The sequence below is a fragment of the Pyrgilauda ruficollis genome, unplaced genomic scaffold, assembly GCF_017590135.1.
Source record: "Pyrgilauda ruficollis isolate IOZ18807 unplaced genomic scaffold, ASM1759013v1 scaffold26, whole genome shotgun sequence".
In the NCBI taxonomy this organism is placed as follows: Eukaryota; Metazoa; Chordata; class Aves; order Passeriformes; family Passeridae; genus Pyrgilauda; species Pyrgilauda ruficollis.
In genome coordinates, this window is record NW_024523933.1 from 4,056,910 (window position 1) to 4,078,112 (window position 21,203).

A 21,203-nucleotide genomic window follows, 5' to 3' on the forward strand; every position below is an offset into this window, starting at 1 on the left:
TCTCAAATGTTCTGTATCAGAGTAGAATTACAGAGCTAAAAGTAGATACACCTTATGACCGCTCTTTACTGCTTTTGGTGAAAACATTGGATCTGAGAAAGCAATTTCTGGTGTGCCCTGAAGCAGATTTATTATTCTTAGTCTTTGGTTAGAAGGGAATAGGAAAGCCACTGTATTCAGCTCTCTTCAGTGGTGCGTGGGGGGAAGAAGGACAAGGCTGAGCCTCTGAACCTTGCATGTTTTGGGAAGAGAATCTGGTTTTGATTGAGTAGGGAGGTAACTCTACCAGGGATCAGAGTGTAAGCCAAAATGAGAAAAGGCAAGGATGAATGGAAGGCAATGGTATAGACAGAGTAGAAAGACTTAAATGAGAGACAAAAGGGAAAAGGGTTAACTGAGGTCGGTGTAACCCAAGTGGGGACAAAATGTCATACTGGGAAAGGAAATGAAGCTGCTGTGTGAGAAAAGACCAGGAAGGGAAAAGGAATCTGGAGATAAGAGGCAAGAGAGTTGGATGCAGTGATGAAGTGAGAAATAAACTTTTTCAGTCTGCTTTGCTAGAGCATACAGGAGAGCTTGAAATTCAAGAACAATGGGACACCACAAGAATTTCACTTAGGAAAAATCAGTAGGAACACACTATCATTCCCCCAAAGCAGAGATGGACTAAAAGATCTACACTTAAGGGCAGTACTAAGTTAGTGTCAGAAGTGTGTCTGAAAGTCACATTCTTGCTGACTGCTGAAGAGCTCAAGTTTATCAGTAATTCTGCTCAGTTTGCTTCTGGTTTTTTTTTTTTCTTTTCTTTTCTGAGCAAATGCATGCACACACACAAGCTGTATTAGAGACACAGCATTAAGGTTGCAAAGTTGGGATTTGGGGAAAAAGTAAGAAATGCTGAAGCTGAGTTTCAGCTTTGTAGATGATATTAAAATTATGTGCCAGTGCAGTTTTAATTACTGTTGTTTTAATTATCTTCCCACGTGATGCTTCCACAAAATCCCTACCTTATTAAATACCTCTGGACTTACACTGAGATAGACTAAGACTGTTTAATAAGGCTGTCTTAATGTGGCAGATGGCTGGAATAAGAAAGAAAGCTCTTGTTACAGTTTGAGTGGTGCTTTGCCATCTTTAGGGGAAGGATTTAGCTCTGAATACCCATGGAAGAACAGAGAAGTAACTTAATTTATGTAACAGTAGTGCAAAGTTCAATTGTTTTCTCACTTTCACAAGTGACAGCTGCAGACATTATCTGACCTGAATGTTACACATTTTGCAAAATGTAGACATGATGTCACATGTAGATTTTTCAGTTTTTATTTTCAGCCTTATCAAATTAGTGCTCTTACAAATGTGAACTCTGCTGTGTTTTAAGCTTCTGGTTTCTTCCTTGTGTACGAGGATATGTTGCCTCTTTACTGCAATAATGTGAACAGCTGGAAAAAGTTAAGTGTCCTTATGTTACCTTGAGCAATGTGTGAGGCTGATCATTTTCATGGGGTACTCCAAACTTTGCAGTGAAGGTTTATATCTACTCATTAAGCAAAAGAGAGGAAAATTACATGGAAAGGCAGCACACTTATTACACAGATTTCATATTTTTTCCCCCAAGTCATCTAGGCCAGTTCAAAAGATCCTTAATGTGATCATATGAAATAATTCATCTTAGGCCTTGTATAAAAAGATAGTATGAAGAATCCAAACTTAACATTTACTGAAACTTTAAATAATTTTATAATTCTTTGTGTAGCTTGTCTTGCAGGAATAGATTGTATAAACATGTGTTCCTTTCAAATGCTCGCAGAGATGTCATTTTGTCACAGAAACTATACTAGCCCTGTGTCATCAGTAGTGATAGCATTAATTATCCTGGCTTTTTGTTTTCAATTTCTCAAGGTCAGTTTTGAAAGGGCAATTTAAATGGACAAAAATGCTTCTAACAGTTTAATGACTTTGTTTGTATGTTGCAATGAATGGCTTTTACTTAATGCTTTTCAGTTGCATTTGTCTTATGTTTTTCTGTTTTTACATGCTTAGCACGCCCAGTTTAGGGAATCTAGGAGTCTGTTTGATGAAATATTCCTCAGTCGTCCAGAGGTATGGTATAGTTCTCTCTAGTTTAGATTTTGCTATGAATTTTCCTGCTGGCAAACAAATGCTTCTGGGGTTAATTGTGCCTTTTTTTTTCCCCGTTATTAATTTCTCTCTATTGGTTTGTATGCTGAAGGTACAATTTATGGGGGTTATTAAGTAATTCAACCCTTTCCTCAGAAGTCTTCCTCTGTAAACACTGCATTGTGAAGAGTTATATCAGTTTAGTGGTTATTTGATTAGGGGTGTTGTCTCCCTATATGCCATGTAGATTTCAGTTTAGAGAAGCTAAAAAGCATTCAGGAGAAAAAGCAGTCCTCCTCTTGCAGAATACTGCAGACAGCACTGTAGTTTATGGGGATTTAATAGATTCAACTTCAATAGATGCTGTGTCCTATTTGATGTTCTTTTGTTTAGAGAAATTACTCTGTGTGACATGCCATTTATGTTGGTAATATAATTTGTTGTTCAGATGTTTCTCTGGTCATAGGAGCAGTAAGCTTTCTGTTCCTACAGATGTCAACTTATTTAGAAAGCAAGAAATGCTGTCCATCTTCCTTAACTTGGCTAAATTTATTAAAAATCAATGAAATACTGAAACGGTGTTACATATCTGATGGATTTGTGTGCGTTGTGTTACATTCTTCTCATTAAAAAGAAAAATATAAATACGTAACCTCATTGATAAAAATGTCACTATCTAACAGAAGCATTTTGTACAAATTTGTTTAAGCATCAGCGTAGAGGACAATTGTTCTTCATTGCCCATTTTCATTCCTCAGTGCATAGTGGCAATTATATTTTGAAGAAAGACTAGGGTAATTGACACCAACCAGATCAAATGAGAGCAGTGAAAGACAGCCAGTATTAGTGGGGCTTGAGCAGTGCTCAATTAGTGTTTTCTGTCTGCAGGACTGCTCATAAAACCTCAAAATACTAAATGATATGGATATAGGCTGATTTAATTTCTTAGTATTCTAAGTATTTAATTTCTTAAACACTCATAATTTTTATACACTGGTTTTTGTAGACAGTAAAGAGAACTCAGTTTCATCTTTTTGACATGGAGTGTATTAAATTAATACTTATTCACACTTAATACAACAATGCTTCTTGCAAATATCTGCTGTCATGTTCCTGAGCTGTATTTATTGAGCTGTGTTTCTCACATGTGTAAGCATCAGAGAAGACTCAGCTAAATTTGTTACTGTCATTGAGCAAAATTTTCTTTTTTCTGAGGCAACTTTTACACAGAGCATAATTCACTAATTGTTTTGGAAATGCCAGTATGAAGTACAGTAGTTAGCAGACAGTTTTTAAAAAGTCCGAAATTATTATGTATGGGGTTTTGTAGACCTTGTGAAATTAAAATTGAAAATGCTTGGGTTTTTTTCCTACTTGAAAAGGAAGTTTTATGGCATGCGTTTCAGAGATAAACACATGCAAATGCAGCTCTTTTTTTAATGCCTTTTCAGCCCTTCTTTCCTTCCCATTCCCTTCCTCTGCATCAGTCTTGTATGTGCAGCAAAGTTGAGCTGAACAAACTGATGCTTTCTTAGTCACTTAAGACAATCATTTAGGAACGGCTGAAATTATGTGGCGTTGAATTATAGTCCCTTAGAATTCTTGTTTAACTGGCTTTTTGTGCTTCCATTGGAATTGTCCATGTGAATAGCACTGTTTTTTAAGTAAGTTATCTGATACAGTGTCTTGGTTAATTAATCTGAAATACAGAGCACAGCTGGAATTTCATGGCCGTATTACTAAGGGTGAAGCTGATTGCTCTGTGTTGGTACAGCAGGCATTCAAGGATGTTTTTAATCTAATTGCTATACCCTGGTAAATTATTTTGCTCTATTGACAAAGGGGAACCTTTGACAGAGCTTTAGATCACTGCTTGTTTAATGCCCTTTTAGTCATAAATATTATTTCTGTAGTAAGTGCCAAGTAAGTTTCCCTTGATCTCTATCGATTTCATTTGTTTTTATAGGAAATTTCTTATGTCAGTTCCAATACATTATGGTAATAGGAGGAAAAATTAGGAAGAGAATGTTGTTACCTGTGCTTCTGTTTGGACCATTTTACTGCTGCTACTGACAACATTATTTAACTTGTATCATCCTGCATTGTTTTGATGTTACTCATTTAAGTATAGAAATGATGTTTAATTGGTGTTAGTTTTCATCAGGCTCTTTAGGAGGGGCTGTCATTGTGAAAACTTTTGTGTTTGCCAGTCTACAGCTGGAGCAATGTTCCACCTGTGCCTAGAACTGCATGTATAATATCTGCCAAGTTCTGTTGAAAATCGAGTGCTAAGAAACAAAGCAGCTCTCACTTTCAGTATTTTAAGGTCCAACATTTTCACTCAATGGGAGAAATCTTTGGATCGTTTTGGCTGATGTTTGCTTTTGTTTGACTTCAAGTGCTGTGTCTTTTGAGTTTAGAAGCCTTTTAGGCACTTTTAATGTGCTCGCGCCCTCTAGTGACCCTGGAGATGTTCTTTACCTTGCTTATGTTTTCCCGTGGGTTATAAAATTGATTAGTACCGTGCTGTTGCATCAGCACTTGATTTTAAGATACTAACCTTGTTCTGTAACTTTTATTTTATATTAAGGAAATTATTAGAAGACCTTTCCAGCAGGAAAAATATAGAGCATACTGTGTGATGTCTTTTCGAAAAAAATATTTAATAGTTTGGCTACATATCAAGATAGTTACATTTTAAAAAAATGTATGTTGGTTTTGATTGTCAAAGTACTAATCTGAAATAATTCTAGCTTCATTTAAAATGAATAGACAGTCTGTACATATCTTCTACAGAAAATTTGGGCTCTGTCAATATAAGCAACAAATAAGACTTGTTTTATAGTTACAAATTATTTTTTAAAAACTTCTTTTATGTTACAGAAATGTCAATTTTCTTCTAGATTTAGAAACATGATTAATACTTTATCCTATAGATAGTTATTCTAAACTTTTCACTAAATTATCACTAACCTGTAAATCCAGGAAGAAGAGTATCCACCACGGGATGATTTCAGTGATGCAGATCAGCTTAGAGTTGGCAATGATGGCATCTTCATGTTGGCATTTTTCAGTAAGTTATCTTGTATCCCAGACCTACTGAGGTATATCTTAATTGTACCTTTTTCCTATGGAATATAAGAGAGCTGTGATAAGTTGCATTAATGTACTGTAATGAACAGATTTTTCTGCCTGTGCTCAGATATAAACACTTCCTGTTCCAGATACAGCAAATATGTTGCCTTTTTTTGGTGGCATCTGTCACAGATACGGGGACAAAGCAAAATTCTAGTAAATGCTTGAAGGTCTAGCACTGGAAATTCTATCATCTTCTAGTTGGACCACCAACTTCAATTAAAGGCCAGATCACAGAAATCTGGCAATTGATTTTTAAGTAGAAAAAATTTGAGAGAGGTGATGTGCTGTATAAAAGTTGCTGCTGTTAGTGTAGTGAATTAAACAGCCGTGGATTGATTTTTTTGGAACAAATCCAATCGTACTCATTTTCAGGTTGAACTAACCACTGTTTATATAAACATGCATTGTCTTCAGGTAACCTCTGATTTCAACCAGCCCTCCTGTAGCTCTTTGTCATGTACTGTGTGTACACTGCGCATGTCTTGTAACTTGTGTACTGCACTAAGCAAAGTTAGATTTAGCAACTAGAAGCTGTTTCTACAAGGAAGCTGTGTTAATTTTACCAATTGCTTATTTCTTCTGAATTTCTGAGGGTTTTTCCCTTTCTGAAATAAATGTTTGGCAATCTGGATGGAAGTTTGGTGTTGAGGAAATATCTCATCTGCTGAGAATTCATCATGATTAAAGCTGATTGATTATCCACTGAAGCCTCAATTATGTCTTTTAACCCTAGGTTTTGTAGTAGTTTTTCTGTAATCTTTTTTGCAATCTTTTCAACTGTTGCAGATGCAGGTTACAATGTTTTCACAGAAGATTTTTTCATGTTGGTGTATGATGTGGTGTTTGCATCTTGGGATGAAAATATATGTCTGCCTCACAAGGCAAATCTATGCAGATGTTCATAGAGTAGCAAAGTGAGTTTTGTAGTCTGACCTCTTCCCGTAGTTGGAACATAGAAAGTATATTCTTGGGAGAAGAGGGAGGTGTGACTTATTTTTTCTTTTTCGCTTTATTTTCCTCTCCCTTTTCTGTGTTCTATAACTTTGCATTTAACGTATTTAGATCCTTTGTTGTGTGAACTTGTTCTTCCTTTTAAATTCTGGTTCAGGTCTTCATTAGCAGTGCACTAGGAGGCCAAGGGAATTGTTTGCTTTAATGTCTTAAGTCCTTTAAGTCACAGATGTCCAAAATTGCATTCCCAGAACCTGGTGTCCACCTTCAAAAATGCAAGTATGTACTTGGATAAATTGGCAACCTTCTCTTCAAATAGGTATTTAGCTGAGTCTGAGTGCACAGAGCAGTTCTCTTACATATTAGACAAAAATACTCTGTAGATCATAATTTTTCATGGTTATTCTGGACTATTTTATTGCAAACTTTGCTTACCTATGAAGGAAATGCATAAAATGAGTGTGTACACATTGTAAGGTATTTATGCAAGTGCGTGTTTAATTTGAATGTGTTTGGTATTATGGATGCTGGTTATATAGGGAAATTGATAAACTTTACTTTCTGCTTGTGCTCATAGTATGAGGAGTTAACAAAACCAGTTGTAGATAGTAATAGACCTGAAATGTTAGTTTTTAGGTTTTTTTAGGAAATTGGTGAATTAAATTAAAAATGAGCTTAACATAATGAGGGTGTACTTTATATGTGGTCATGTGTTCACGTTTGTCCAATAAGGAAATAAAAATCTCCAGGAAGCTGATGTATCTAGATTTAGTAGAGCAGCAGTTGAAGTGAAATTTACAATAAGGCTATCTTCTAGGTTTTTTTCCCAGAGTGGGTATCTTTAAATGCTGCAAGTAGGGGTGGCAGATCACAGAGAGCCTCAAACTCCGAGATAGTTAAAATGTAAGAGAACTGTATCAGGAACTGCTCTCTAGTGAAAGGAGAGTGAACAAATGTCTTGTTCCAGATATGCTCTCCCACTTCCTTCCCGACTGTCAAGTACAGCATTGGAAGATCTTGGGGATGGATGCAGGGACAGATAGCTTTAAGTACAAGAATAAGTTAGAATTCATTAATTTAATTTTATGCAAGTGAAGTGTAGCAAAATAAACTTTATACTGAGTTTACCTGCGTATTGCAGTCACTTAGCGATATGTAGCCACCATCTAGTGGTAGCTGCCCACGTTGCATAAAATTGCTGTCTCCAGGCCATCTAGTGGCCAGATCTGTTTGTTGGGGAGTTTTGGTTGTTTTAGGAGCCTGCTGCATGCTCGTTACAGTCCTGTTTCCTATCTAAGCTATAACGTGTTGCTCTGTTTAGCAGGACAAAACAGAATAAGGCAATACGTACTAAAGAAGTGAAGTTCTTTGCATGAAAAGGTGGATTTTTTGGCTTGATCCAGAAACTTGGTGAAAAAACTTTGATACAATTCATGATAAAATCATGTTTCAGGAAATTGGTGTTGCCCTTAGTCTGTGATTATGTTGGTGAGCTAAGAATCTGCTCTCCAGTGGTCGGGACTGGTGTCTGTCAGCTTCTTATTTTGAGGGAAATTAATATATAAGTGAATATTCATTTTGCTACAAATGCAAAATGGAAAAAAGAGTTGCTATCAGACCACTTCATGTGGTTTTTTTCTATTTTGTATTTCTAACTGCCTTGTACAGCATAGTAGAAATTTTCTAGAATGCCAGAGGAAGTTAGTAGGTGAGTTTCTCAAAAGTATTTTTTTTTGTGTGCACGACCAAAGGGAGGAATTTGAGCTGTATCTTTCCAATTTGAACACAGCTGTTACTGTGATAGAGCAAGTAACTGTCATGAGCAAAGGGTTTGGTTTTCATGCTTAATCTGCCTGTAGTGGAAGTCTTTTGAATTATGTCTGATAAAACTCATACTGGTACGTTACATGAAGGAGAGCCTTTTGGACGTTATTAAAAAGCTTATATGGTTTTCCTTTATATTTAAGGAATGCTTTAGAACCAACCTTTTTTCCTGTGGACCCCAAGAGGAATTGTGGAGCTTATCTAAGTTTTTTGAAACCATGTAAGGGAGTTTCGGGTTGTCCCTACATCATAGGAAAAATAAATTTGAACTTCACATATAGGTTAATAAGAAAGTAAAAATGGAGAAAAGCATTCAGTAGTACAACCAAAGATTAAATTCTCATGCAGAAGTCTGATCTTTTTGAACATCTAGGCTATTTAAGCACTGTACACAACTCATAGCAATAAAATCTGGTTTTATAGGGAAATGCAAATGTACAAAGTGTCCTAGACACTATACCGGAACAGAAAATACCCATACCAAAGTTTTGTAAATTAATGTTCATGCACTTTTCAAACCTGTTAATGGTCTCAAACAGTCAATAAACTGCACACAAGCTGGGATACCTACTTTGAGGGTTTCAAGGGGGTCTAGGTTGGAAGGCAGAGTTGTAGGACAATCTTAGGGTGAGCACAGTCTCCTTGTGTATGCTTCCTGAGGAGTGGTAAGCATGGTTAAGTTCCCATGGGAGGCTTCCTCTGTGTAACTTTAGGAAACCTGACTTCTACATGTCTATATCACAAATGTTATGCAGGTTTCCCTTAGTCATGCAAGAGAAGCTGTGGGGAAGTTACTGTATTAAAATTTTAAATGTTGGGAGATAGAGAAACTGTTTTGAGTTATTTCTCTCTGGTTATTAGGGGAGGCTGACTGACCTTCATGCACAGTCACCTAACTTCTTTCTTACTGCAGAAACAATTTGACTTACATTGTTTTTCTGTATGCATTAGATATAATACAAAACAATTGGAATGAGGAAGCTTCTAGATGGGTAGTAAGAAAAGCATAGCAACCAGAGTAATGAAGAAGTAGGAATAAATTGCCAAGGAATGTTTCTGAATGTTAATCACTGTGAAAAAAAGTTATCTGTTTTCTGTGGTAGCTGACAGCCAATACTTCCAGTGATGATCATCAGTCATTCTGTAAGTGAACCCTCAGGATGGAGCAAAGGTGTATATCCCAGTTAAAGAACGGAACAAATTGTATGCAGGAGTGGGAAGAACAATTCCTAGTGCCATGAAATCCTGGAGAGGATTATTTATTATTGCAGTATGTTTAGTAAGTCTAGGCCAGGTATAAAGCATTAAGCTCTTTGGTGTTTGCTATATATTAAAATAGCAAGTAAATGTACAAACAAATTGTGGAGTAAAGGCTATAACTGAGCATTAGTTGCTTTTTGTATATGTAGTTGCCATTATAATCTTTCTACAGGCTTGAGTCATGGCTAAAATTTGGAACATAAAGCTTCAGATCAGTTTTACTGCCTTCTTTTCATGATATTTAAAAACTTAAGTGATTAATGTGTAGTTATGAAAAGCTAAGTAAAAATCAGCAGGTGAAGTGCTGGAGCAGCTAAGGAAAAATCACAATGTAATGTGCTTGTCATTATTGTTTCATCTGATGTATTTTAATATGTACAACTCAAAAGTCTTGTACTTTGTATTTTGGCTGGGGTTATTTTACTGAAAACCTTAAGGAGAAATACAGCATGAATGTAGGGACTGCATTGGATCACAAACACTCTTTATTAAAAAAGACCTTTAGTCCAACCCTCCTCCGCCCAAAAACCCATTTCTTGTGTGGGTCATAATGATCCACTTAATTGTTGTCATGAGGAGATAATGCTAAAGTTTATATTCTTCTTATGTGAATTACATTTATATGGACTTTTTCCTCTTGTAATCACCTCAGGAATTATAAAATTCAAAAAACATACTTTTATTGGTCCCATTTCTCTGAATGGTGCTAGAGTATTAAAAGTAGATACTGAAATCATAATGCCAGTGCAGTCAGCATTAGTTTAGTCTAAATGTCTGAAATGTGTTAATAGAAAGTTGACAGTAATTGAAAGTTGGGCTCAAGTAGGCATGTAATCACTTTTGGGATAGAAAACAGTTCTTGCACAGTGGTTTAATTTGCAGTGGAGATCTACAGGATGCACACAGAATCTGGCTGCATGAAGAAAATGGGCAAGCAGAAGTTAAGAATTCTTTTTTAGGGTCATGATGTGGTTGTAGCAGCTCACCAGATTTTTCCCCCTCAGTTTTAGGAATAGCTTTCCTTATGATAGCATGTTATTAGTGTCATGGTAGATACATTGTCTGTGCAGGAATGTCATGGAAGCTGATGTTGTATGACGGACGAGGTCATCACTTGAACAGCTGAGCAGTATAATTTACATTTCACAAAGTAAGTGGATGCAGAAAAATAGTGGAGGATAGCCTTTGTTACAACAAGGAACTTGTACAATGACTTAGTTGTCTCTAGTAGAGAAGGAAGTTGGTAATTCTAGAGAAATTCGTGCATAATTCCTTTTACTGGTCACTCCCCTCACTGGTCTGTGTTCTCCCTCAGCTTGATGGGGGAGCTTGTACTGTGGCTTCTCTGTGACAACATAGGGATGAAAAATCTGTCATTGCAGTAATAAGTTGAGACAGGAATTATACAGGAATTGACTACAGTAACTCTTACCACATGCAGTGTAAGCTATAAAGCTCAGAGCTTGCATGGGTGACAGAAGATACACATGGATGCACGTGATGGAAAAAGATATACAGATGGGCAAATGAGGCTGATCTTGATGTAGAGAAAAGCACTTGGAAGGAATTGCAGTCTGCTCAGAAGATGCATTTCTGAAAGCAAATACTATACTTTGTAACCAGAATGAAACAAGGAGAATGATTTTCAAAGTAGTGGTGGGACATGGGATGTAAGAGAGCAGTAATGGGAAATATGGAAAACATGTAGACATTATAGTTACCTTTCTTAAGTTTGAGGGATGCCACACCACAGCAGTGTTGGGAGAATCTCCCTGATTACCTGTATTTTAGAGCAGTGGAAGCAACATGTTCCTTGTGCTGCTGAAGACACAGATTTTTTATTAGGTCCTGACTGTACAAGTTTTCTAGCAAATGGTTGCAGATAAAAACTTAAATAATGTTTTTCTTCTGTACGTACTTCAGTTTTATTGGAATGTGTGAACTTGCATAGTTTACAACTTTTATAAGATTTGTCTTTTCTACTTGTATTAGCTACTTATGAAACTTGATGGAACAGCAGACTGATTAGAGAGAAAAAAAAAACTCTACTGTGAACAAGACTAGAACATAGCATGCTGATGCCTTTACTTTCAAGAGTTGGGCAAATACCTTGATGTTAAACATCCATCAAATACTTATTCAGTGACTTATGCATTCTATTTTGAATATTCCTTTAGTTCAAGTTGAAAGTAGGGTAAAATTGCCAGGGTTCCTTTTTAATTACAAAAACTGATTTTTTTCCCCATCTGTATTTATGATTGGGGAATCTCTAATTTTTATAGTGCATTTACAAATGAGTTGAGGTAATTTTAAAAAATATATATCTGTTAAAATTGTACATATTCTGATAATTTCTCTAGTGCTCATAGACCATTAGAAACATGTGAATCTTGTGTCCTTTTTAAGATACCTGTCTTTAGATATACCTGACCATAGTCAAAGTTACCCTTAGTAGCTTGAGTAGTGAGGAGAAAGAGCAGCGAGCTCCTACTCTGAGGCAGGATCAGAGAATGCATTGAATAAGGAGCTTTTGGAATCTGTTACTGTTAAAAGATGGTGGATTTGGAGAGCTTGCTTAAAATAGGGAGATCCAAACAATTTATCTAGGCTCTCTCAAATGTAAATGTGTCTTGGAAAAATAGGTAAATGTTGGGGTCACAATGTTGATCTGTAGGGTTTTTTTTTTAGCAAGGGTTGGATTGGTTTAGTTTGTTTCCTCTGCATATGCCAGTTTGGATCCGCATCTGTTCAAAGTTGTGGAGGTTTTTTTATGTTGTTTTTTGGGGTCCTTTTAGATTAGTAATTTGTATAGAAGTAAGAATTCTTGTTGCCACCATCTGTTACCCATGTCTCTGACCAATGCAGGAAGTTTTCCCACTTGTACTAAATGACTGTTTTGATGTAAGACCCTCCAAAACTTTTGGAACTTCAGTGTGTTTAAAGTTCATGGAATCCTGCTGCAATTTGTGAGCATATCATTGCATCTTCATATGGATTATTGGAAGAATTTTAAGAAGGTTTTAAAATATAAAAATAGTGAGTTTTATAGATAGTATTTCAAAATACTTTAATTAAAGAAAACTATTGAGCTATTTTCTGTTCCTAGTTGTGTGTTCAAACTTTAACTGAAGAGACAGACTAATTTTTCCTCTGACGATTTAATGCCTGAATTTTATGTAGCTAAGTTTGGGATTTTAAACACTGAGGATTTGTTGGCAGGGGTTTTGTTCTGTGCTGCCCCTCTTCCATTCCTCTTTTCACTCCTCTGTGATTCTTGTGTTTACTGTGGAGTTCCCTAATGTTTTCAATTGTCCACTATCATGTTCTCTCCAGAATTTCTGAGTTACCTTCCTCTACCAGTTCTTCCAGCTCTTCTGTTTGGTGGTTTTCTTTTCGGATGCCCTCACTGATTTCCAGCCTGGGCCATTCCCCTAATTGTGAATTCTCACACTCTGATGTAATACATGCAGACTGAAGCCAATACAGATGATGCTGATTGCTAAGTACATATGCAGAGATGAAACTTGAAATTGTTAAACTGGAGGTTGTGTAAAAGTGTTGATTGAAGCAACAGTGGTAGTTATGCTCAATGTCCTTTTTGTTCATTGATTTTTTAAAACTTCTGTATAAAGCTTCCAGGGCTTCTTATGTCATATGAATATAGATCTAAAAGAGAAGGCATGAATGGAGCTCTTAAAGAGACCCATGAAACATCAGCTTCTCAACTTACCTTCATTTCTATGCTAAGTTTTTGGAGCAAGGGTAGATACTTTTATTCTCTTTGATCCAAACTGGATGAAGCTGAATATTGCAGCCTTAATACATGCACATATGTGTGCATGTAACTATATCTTTGGTAATAAAGGTGTAGAAAGGGTTTTTCTTCCTTGTTTTAATCCAAATCTTGTATGCTATAGTCCTTTTTGTGAATTTACTTTTCATGTCCAATGTAATCTGCAGTACAATACTTTATGTTGGAATTTTCTCTTGTGCAAAGTAGTAGGTTCCAGCCTGTTTATCATTTGCTTTGTCATTAAGTGACTATACCATGGGGAATGTCTGGGTTCAAAGTCAATCTCTGAAAGCCTGAATTACCGGAAGAGAATTAACTGACTGTGTAAGCATGCCCTTAGTAGTTTTAAAGTGAAATTGCTGTGAAGTCTGTTTGCTTAGCTATACAGATTAACAGAAGCTACTGTTTCTTTTATTTTATAGTGGCGTTTATTTTCAACTGGATTGGATTTTGTTTATCCTTCTGTATAACAAATACCATAGCTGGAAGGTATGGTGCAATCTGTGGATTTGGTCTCTCCCTGATCAAATGGATTCTCATTGTACGGGTATGTTTCTTGATTCGCATGGTACAGACTCTGTAGAACATACTCATAACAATTTATTCAGGGATATAATATGGGAATTGAAAACCAGTATTTTTTCTTTTTATACCTGACATAGCAATTGATGTTCACATTTCCACTAAAATAAATGCCAAATGACTCATTGCTTGTACAAGTATTTAAAAGTCTACAGAAGAAGTGGAGCAAGTACCTGAAATATCACTGGTATTATAGTGTCATGTATAAAAGATTTATAAATGTCTTAGCCTGTTGGGAAGGGAATCTAAGAAAGCATTTCTTCCTTGTATTTGATTGTTTTGTTCCTTGTAAGATACAAATGGGATCAAGTCCAACTTAAATATGAAGTATTTTTACAATCTTAAATGCTTGATTCTTGATGTTTTCACTGCAAAACTAGATACTTTTCCAAAAGGCATAGTAGCCGAATGCAAGTTACTTAGCTAAGTGGATGCTAGATGAAATGTAATGGTGCTTTCTGAACTTGAATTCGGCTTATCTGAGAGAAACAACATTTAAAATCCCATCCCTTTTAATGAAGAGAAAGATCTTGGATAACTTACATATCTTTCATATTCTGCCATCAATAACCCTGTTTTAATTTTTTTTTCTTCTTTGTGTGTTAGTTGATTTAGACTTAGCATGATAGTAAAAAAATTGTTGAAAGATTCCATGGTCCTTCCTGGACATGTACAGCATCCTTCTTAGAGCTTTTTTTTGCATTTCATTTTTGCTTGCTTTGAGCAGGGAAATGCTGCTGGACCAGATGTGATTCTGGTGTATTTGTTGGAATTCAGGGGCTGAGATGGAATTTATCTTAATGGAGAGAGAAGACATAAATTTTTCAACTATGCATTCATTTAGGATATTTTTGGCTTCCCTTAAGGCATACTGAACAGCGGGCAGAAATTGCTCATTATGTCAGTTTTATTATTCTTCTCTGCTGGAAAATGTGCTCAAAACAAATACACAAATTAATATATGATAAACTTCCTTGTAGAATTACTGTGTTCTAGGCTATAATTAAATTATTGTATGTAATCCATTACTAATTCAAAAATATTGGAGCTGGCCAATTCCAAGACCTCAGGAGTCATCATAATGAAGATCATCATGTTCCTCTATTGTCTCCCTTCCTAGAGACAAGAGCAGAAAGCTTGTGAGGTGTGTGTTGACAGTCATTTTAATGGTGACACACAAGCAGGCCTGTGTGCACCAAAATGTTTTGTCCTTTTCTGTCAAGTTCTTCCAAAGGCTTGTGTCACCCTTTTTCACTCGGGGCCAGTAGCACAAAACTTTTTAGGGTCCAAACAGCCTGAATTCATGTATGCATAATCTGTGTCATTTTTTACTGGGGAGAAGGAAGGTTAGGGGGAACAAAAGCACAGTTTTCCTACTAGGGAGATTCTGCAGCCATGGCTGATTCTGCCCAAGGAGAGTAGGAGAGGAGAGCAATGCACATGGGCAAGTATTTGATTGTTGATTTTAGTGAATCTTCTTTCCGATTAAATGAAATTGTAACTATTGGAAAAGTATATTGATATATTTGTGAGTGTGTGTATATAGATATAGAAGCACACACATATAATGTTTAGAGAATTGAAAATACAAGTGAGATGGAATCAATATCAATGTGTTGTCAAAATTGTAGGAACTGAGTATTTATATATGGATAATGTAAATACCAATTTAGTTCAACTTAGCAATTCTGTTTCTTGCTATTTTTTTCTTTGATGATAGAAATGAATACTTATGCTCTTATATAAGTATACTCTTATATACTCATATAAGATTAAACCCTCACATAATCTGGCTTTATTCTGGAGCAAACATGTGGATTAATTGAAGAAAAAAGCCAGCTTTATCTACCGTTCTTTATATGTCTTAGATTTTCATCTGGTTGCATATGTGGCCCAGTATCTTTTGTTTCGTTGGGTATTTTTTTTGGTTTTTTGGGGTTTTTTTGGGTTTGTTTTGTTGTTTTTGTGGGGGTTCTTTTGTTTGTTCAGGGTTTTTTATTTCCCCCCCATTGCTTCTTGGTTGATACACTGAAATGTCCTAGAAAGGGCAAACGGGAAGCACTAAGCACGAAAGTCAGGATGCAGTAAACATAATGAGTGATAGCAGGGTAGAAGTGTATGGAAAGTGTGCAGAGCTGCTAAGTATGTTATTTTACTCCTTCTGGCAACTCCTCACTCATCTCCCCATTTCTACTTTTTGTGGGGGTTTTGGAGACATTTGATTAGCCTTTTTATCAGTGAAGCATGAAGTCTGGAGTCTGGTAAAGGCACAGATACCTGTCTCCAGTACGATCACACCCTGCCCTCCAGCTGCCTCCCACATCACAGGGAGGACAAAACTGTCTGCCACGGTCACTCGAAGGAACAGTTGAAATGGCACTTCAAGGTTCATTTAGTTGCGTTCAGCTCACTGCTGGGAACTGAATGCTGGTTTGAAAATGAAAAGACTTTAATGAGTTGGGGGTCTTTATGGGGCTGGTATTCATGGCAGCGATTAACAGTAGGGGGTATACAGAAGGTCAAAAGCTCCCCTTTTGTAGGGTCAGCAGAACATCCCTGTCTGATAAGATTAAACTAATGTGGCTTTTCGTGTTAATATCTAAAGCAGCAGGCTGCTGTAATGTGTTTGGGATGGCAGGCACTGAGGGGAAAAGGGGAAAATCAACAAGTGGGTGATTCATTACAATAAAAAATGTCAGATTACTGGCAAGTAATACAAGGATAGATACATATACACTTTACATGGGTACACATACATATTTTTTAGAGATTTTTAATTACTTTGCTGCAAACCAACTGACAATAGAGGTGTTTTATTTGTGTATTAGACTGCTGTACATATACTGGGTTTTGCATTTCAGTAGGATACATTACTTTTATTTTAACTTGCTCTTTCTCTATTTGCATAGTGCATTAAATATGTCTTAGTCATCTATCTTACTGCAGCTAAGCCTCCTGTATGAATTTCAGTTTTCAGATTATTTTACTGGATATTTCAATGGACAGTACTGGCTTTGGTGGATATTTCTTGTACTTGGTAAGTGGCAGTTGAATTAATTTCTGTTTTGATGTGCAAGTACTCAAAGATGAATCATGTAATTGTAAATAAGAGTTTTGTAACATGTTTGGCTATGTGATTTTCCTTAGCTGCTGATAGTTTTGTGTTGTTTTTATTTCCATACTATTCATGAGGTTATTGGTTACCATAGTGGTGTTATTGTGTGAACTGTAGACTATTCAAATGCCCTTCAGCTCAAAAAAATTTGTTCTGCATAAGGGATTATGGGTAAAACTGAGATTGGTAACTTGTGCTTTTTAAACTGCTTCTACTCTTCTAGGGGTGCAGAACTGTGTAATGAAACTTTGGCCTTATGTGTAGACCTATATGTCAAGTATTAAATTTTAAGAAATGTGACTGAACCCAGGAAGGTGGAGTCTGCTGTCTTGTGCACAGGTCACAAAATGTCCTTTTTGAGTCCTTTGAAATGCAAACTGCATCAGCAGTTGCTCAGTAGGATGAGAGAATGGCTTCATGCATGCTGATCACAGTGGTCCCATAATGTCAGCTTTCTCTTAAGAGCTCTGTCTGCCCATGTTTCAAGTCTGATGCACATAAAATTCTGCTCTTGTCTTTGTTTTTAATGAAGGTATACCAAAGCCCAACCACTATAACTTTTCTCCAACTGTGAATTTTGTAATTTGGATATGGAATCTGGAATGACTTTCTTTTACAGAAGTGAGTGCTGCTATGCATTTTAATTTCTGTTTCCAGCTCTGGAAGCGTGGTAAACTGTTGCCGGTTCAGTAGGTGGCACTCTTTCCTTTGAGTCAATTGATTCAAGTGGCTAACAGCAAATGTTAGCATGAAGTGTTGAGTAAGTTAAGAAAAAAGACCAACTCTGAGATCTTCACTGTGACTCACTATTTATCTTGCAAGAAATGCCAAAAGTCTTAAACAACATTACCTAAAATTTCTCTATCTGCCTTTTAGTAGTGTTCAAGGGCATTCATTAGACTTTCTAATGCCCACCTTGCTCTGCTATTGTGCACTTGGTTGCTGATATACATAAAACCTGCAAATGTTTAACAGCTCACAGCATTGGTCCTTTGAATGCTTTCGTATTGTTTGAGGTTATTGTATTGAAGTAGGTGAAATGACTCTTTGAAGGCACAAACATTTCCAGATAAGTCTTTAATTAAAACCAAGCCCTGTGGTGCCTGAAATTGAGGTTTGACACCTTTTTTCATTAGGATGAAAATAGTGTTCTTCCCCTAGCACTTCTCCTGCCCCCACATGTCTGTGGAAAAAGCTGTCATTTTTCTTTTTACTAGTCTTTTGCACATATGCAGGAAGTAGTTCACTTTAATTTGGGAAAGCCTTATTTTTGATCTGAAGTGTTTGAGGATTTTTTCTTTTTTCTTTAAATCACAAGTTGGAATAAAAAGCACTCTGAGGCATACAGTGTGCATCTGGCAGTCAGCATTCTCTTGTCTTATGTATGTTTTGCATGAAGTATGCCAACAATATTTTTAAACTGATGAAGTGGCTTTATGGTATTGCTAGAAGACCACAGAAGGAGTCTACCTAAAAAAGGTACTTAGCAGGACATGGAGGAATATTATCATGTCATGGGAACACTGCCAACCAGATCTGTGTTTTGTTGTTTTGGATAACCTTTTGTTCGAACACACAACCTTTTGTTAGAGCATCTCTCCAGCAGTGAATGAGTTGGAGTCTTTCTTTTGCATAGCCCTCTGACATCCTTCAGCCCACCTACTGCCATCTTCTCTCTTCTGGTGTTCATCGATCTGTTTCTGCTTGCTTTCCTTCTTTCAACATCTGGAAAAATCTGCTTGTGCATCACAGAAGAGCAAAGTGATCTACTTCCAAAGAGCTGTCATGTATCAGTGAAAAAATTGGAGAGAGACAATTCTAAATTTCAAATTGAAATGTTAGCCAGTGTTTCTTATTGAGGAACACAATGGAAAGTGGGGTGGATTTTCTTTCTTCCCTTAACAGAGAAATGTAAAATATGGGTTGAGCTTGGACTGATTTTCCAACATGCAGAAAACATTCTATCAAGCACCTAAAGAGCTGCCTGCCCTCGTTTTACTGTTTCAGCTTCTTTTCATTTGAAAGGGAGACTACCTCTGGTAGCTTTTGAGTAGCAAGTTTTGTAGCAGGCTTGCAGTCAAGATCTTACTGCTTTCTTTTCTATGCAGAATTCACCTTAGTCACAGAAATGTGCTTCGCTTAGGTGAAGTTTCACTGGTTAGCAGAGTATTCTCTGTTGTCTTGTTTAGTTTTTTGGTTTTTTTTTTGCTTGCATGTGTGTTCTAAGGAAGCTTCAGTTTAAAAAAACAAAAGGAAAGTTAAAAAAAATCATAAACAAAAATCTAAAAAAAAATTTAGAGAGGAATTGATTATTGGAAAAAATCAAGGGTTCATCCAGTACAGCAGGAAGGAAAAGTACATCATGTAGGAAAGAAAATAATTAAATCCTTTACTGAACTTGTAAAACCTCAGTTTAGATTCTCATTTTAACCTTTGGAGTTTTAATGCACTCTGTATATTCACATAAGCATGTATCTTCAAGGTGCCATTATTGCAAATGTAACTTTTCTGTGACTGTTGTGTACATCTTTTTCCTCTTAGCTGAAATATTCTTTCAAATGCAGTGAAATGTAAATAATTTTAAATATTTTGAAATTTGGAGTTGACAAAAACTGTAATACTGACATATGTTGAGTAATTTTCTTTGGCAATTGTTTTTCCTCCTCTTGGACTGGTGGTTTTTTTATAGATGGTTAAATCCCAAGTCCTAATCTACTATAATTCATTCCTGGCTTTTTGCTAGAGCAATCCTTACTTTCTTTTTTTCCTCTCTTTTGACTCACAGTACATTTATTGTGCATATTGCTAAAGGTACATTTTGTGAACCAGGTACTCTTCTAATGCACTTGTAATTTATTTTGAGAGTTCTACTTGAAAAGAATTTGAAAAACAGATTCTTTTATGTTTCAGGATTTTTTTCATCTTTGTAAGTATTTTCAAGCAATCTTTTTAGCAGATGACACTTGAACTGAAAATCACTGAAATTTGTGAAAAACCTTTCATAAAATTGAATCCTTGCATCACAAGATGAAAGCTGACTTAGTTGTTGAATTTGTGAATGACAAATAGAGACGCCAATTTACTTTGTAGGCTAGGTTTTAAAATTATGTTAATAAGTTTAATGTGGGATAGTGTGTATTTATGTTAATATACTTATTTTTTTGCATTTTCTACACTTCCAGGACTCCTTCTGTTCTTTCGAGGCTTTGTTAATTATCTTAAAGTCAGAAATATGTCTGAAAGCATGGCAGCTGCTCACAGAACAAGATTTTTTTTCTTGTACTGAAGGTAAGCCATTTTTAGTGATGAGGTTATCTTTCCCAGGAAAATGAAGAAGAAAGAAATATTAGAAATAGATACTCAAACTTCTGTCACAAAGTAGAAGTTGCATGGTTTTGGAACATCTGTCATGAATACTATATATATATTCTTCAGGAGCTTGGAGATGTGTGAAGTTTCTTACTTGAAAGCAAATAATGGATCCTCATTGCCTCTGGTTGTCCCTGGAACTAATGTTCAGCAACCAAAATTAGGAGCAGCATGTTTTTCCTAAGAAACAGTATCTGCTACTGTCAGGATACTGTTCTTTGTGCTGGAAAAACTGGCTTTTGTAGTCAACCTGTTGTCAGCAAGTTAGGAAGCACTAATCTGCTTGCATATTAAATCTGATTGACATGGGTCTGAACATGCAAACAATAGCTGAGTACTGTCTCTCTTTACATGACTGGATTAAGACAGTCATGTACAAGTATGATTATTGTGTATGCAACAATGTGCTTTATGTATCCTTCAGGTAGCTGACTAATCAGTCTGGCACGTATCCACTCTTTTTTTTTTTTTTTATAATACTATTTATCTGTTGAGTGGATTTATTGGCCTTCATTATATAACTTAAACCACAGGGTCTTTATTTTTTAATAAAGACTTTTTTTTTTAAGTTTAAATTGCAAGACAAGATAAATCTAAGTCTAGAAATAAACATTGCAGCATTTTAATTGCTCTTTAATAAAAATGCTTAAAGACTGTATTTTGACATACCTGAGAAGCTATGTTTACTGTAAAAAAAAAAAAAAGTATTTTATAAATTTTCTCCAGGATTGATCACAGGATCAATTTGAATTAACCTCCAACACATTTTCAAAGCCTGAAAACAGAGACACTATTTGACTGGGGAAAAAAAGACTGGTTCTTTTTATATAAGACAAGAATAAACATTTAAAAACAGCTAATGAAGAATGTGTGCTATATAATATGCACTCGATTATGGAAAAAGAAATATGTCACAGTTATGCAAACAGATTTTTTTTACGTGTACTCCCCCCCTCCCCCCTAAATTATGCAATAAGTTAATTAATTGAGGTGTGTATTGCCTTTTAGCAACCAATATAAATTAGCAACTACATGGTAGCATTGCCTTTTTGC

The 21,203-nt window shown here is 36.0% G+C and overlaps 1 protein-coding gene across 3 annotated transcripts in view; it reads left to right on the plus strand.

Annotated features, from left to right (window-relative positions):
- Positions 1-21,203, plus strand: part of NDFIP2 (Nedd4 family interacting protein 2) — a 46,389-nt gene that overhangs the window by 21,959 nt on the left and 3,227 nt on the right. For 2 of the 3 annotated variants that reach the window (XM_041471228.1, XM_041471227.1), the window contains exons 4-8: positions 2,041-2,100; positions 5,104-5,191; positions 13,507-13,631; positions 16,637-16,703; positions 19,964-20,069. In XM_041471228.1, coding sequence (XP_041327162.1) covers positions 2,041-2,100; positions 5,104-5,191; positions 13,507-13,631; positions 16,637-16,703; positions 19,964-20,067 — 444 coding nt within the window. In that variant the 3' untranslated portion in view covers positions 20,068-20,069. The remainder of the gene's footprint in view (positions 1-2,040; positions 2,101-5,103; positions 5,192-13,506; positions 13,632-16,636; positions 16,704-19,963; positions 20,070-21,203) is intronic. The other variant, XM_041471229.1, reaches the window with a different exon arrangement.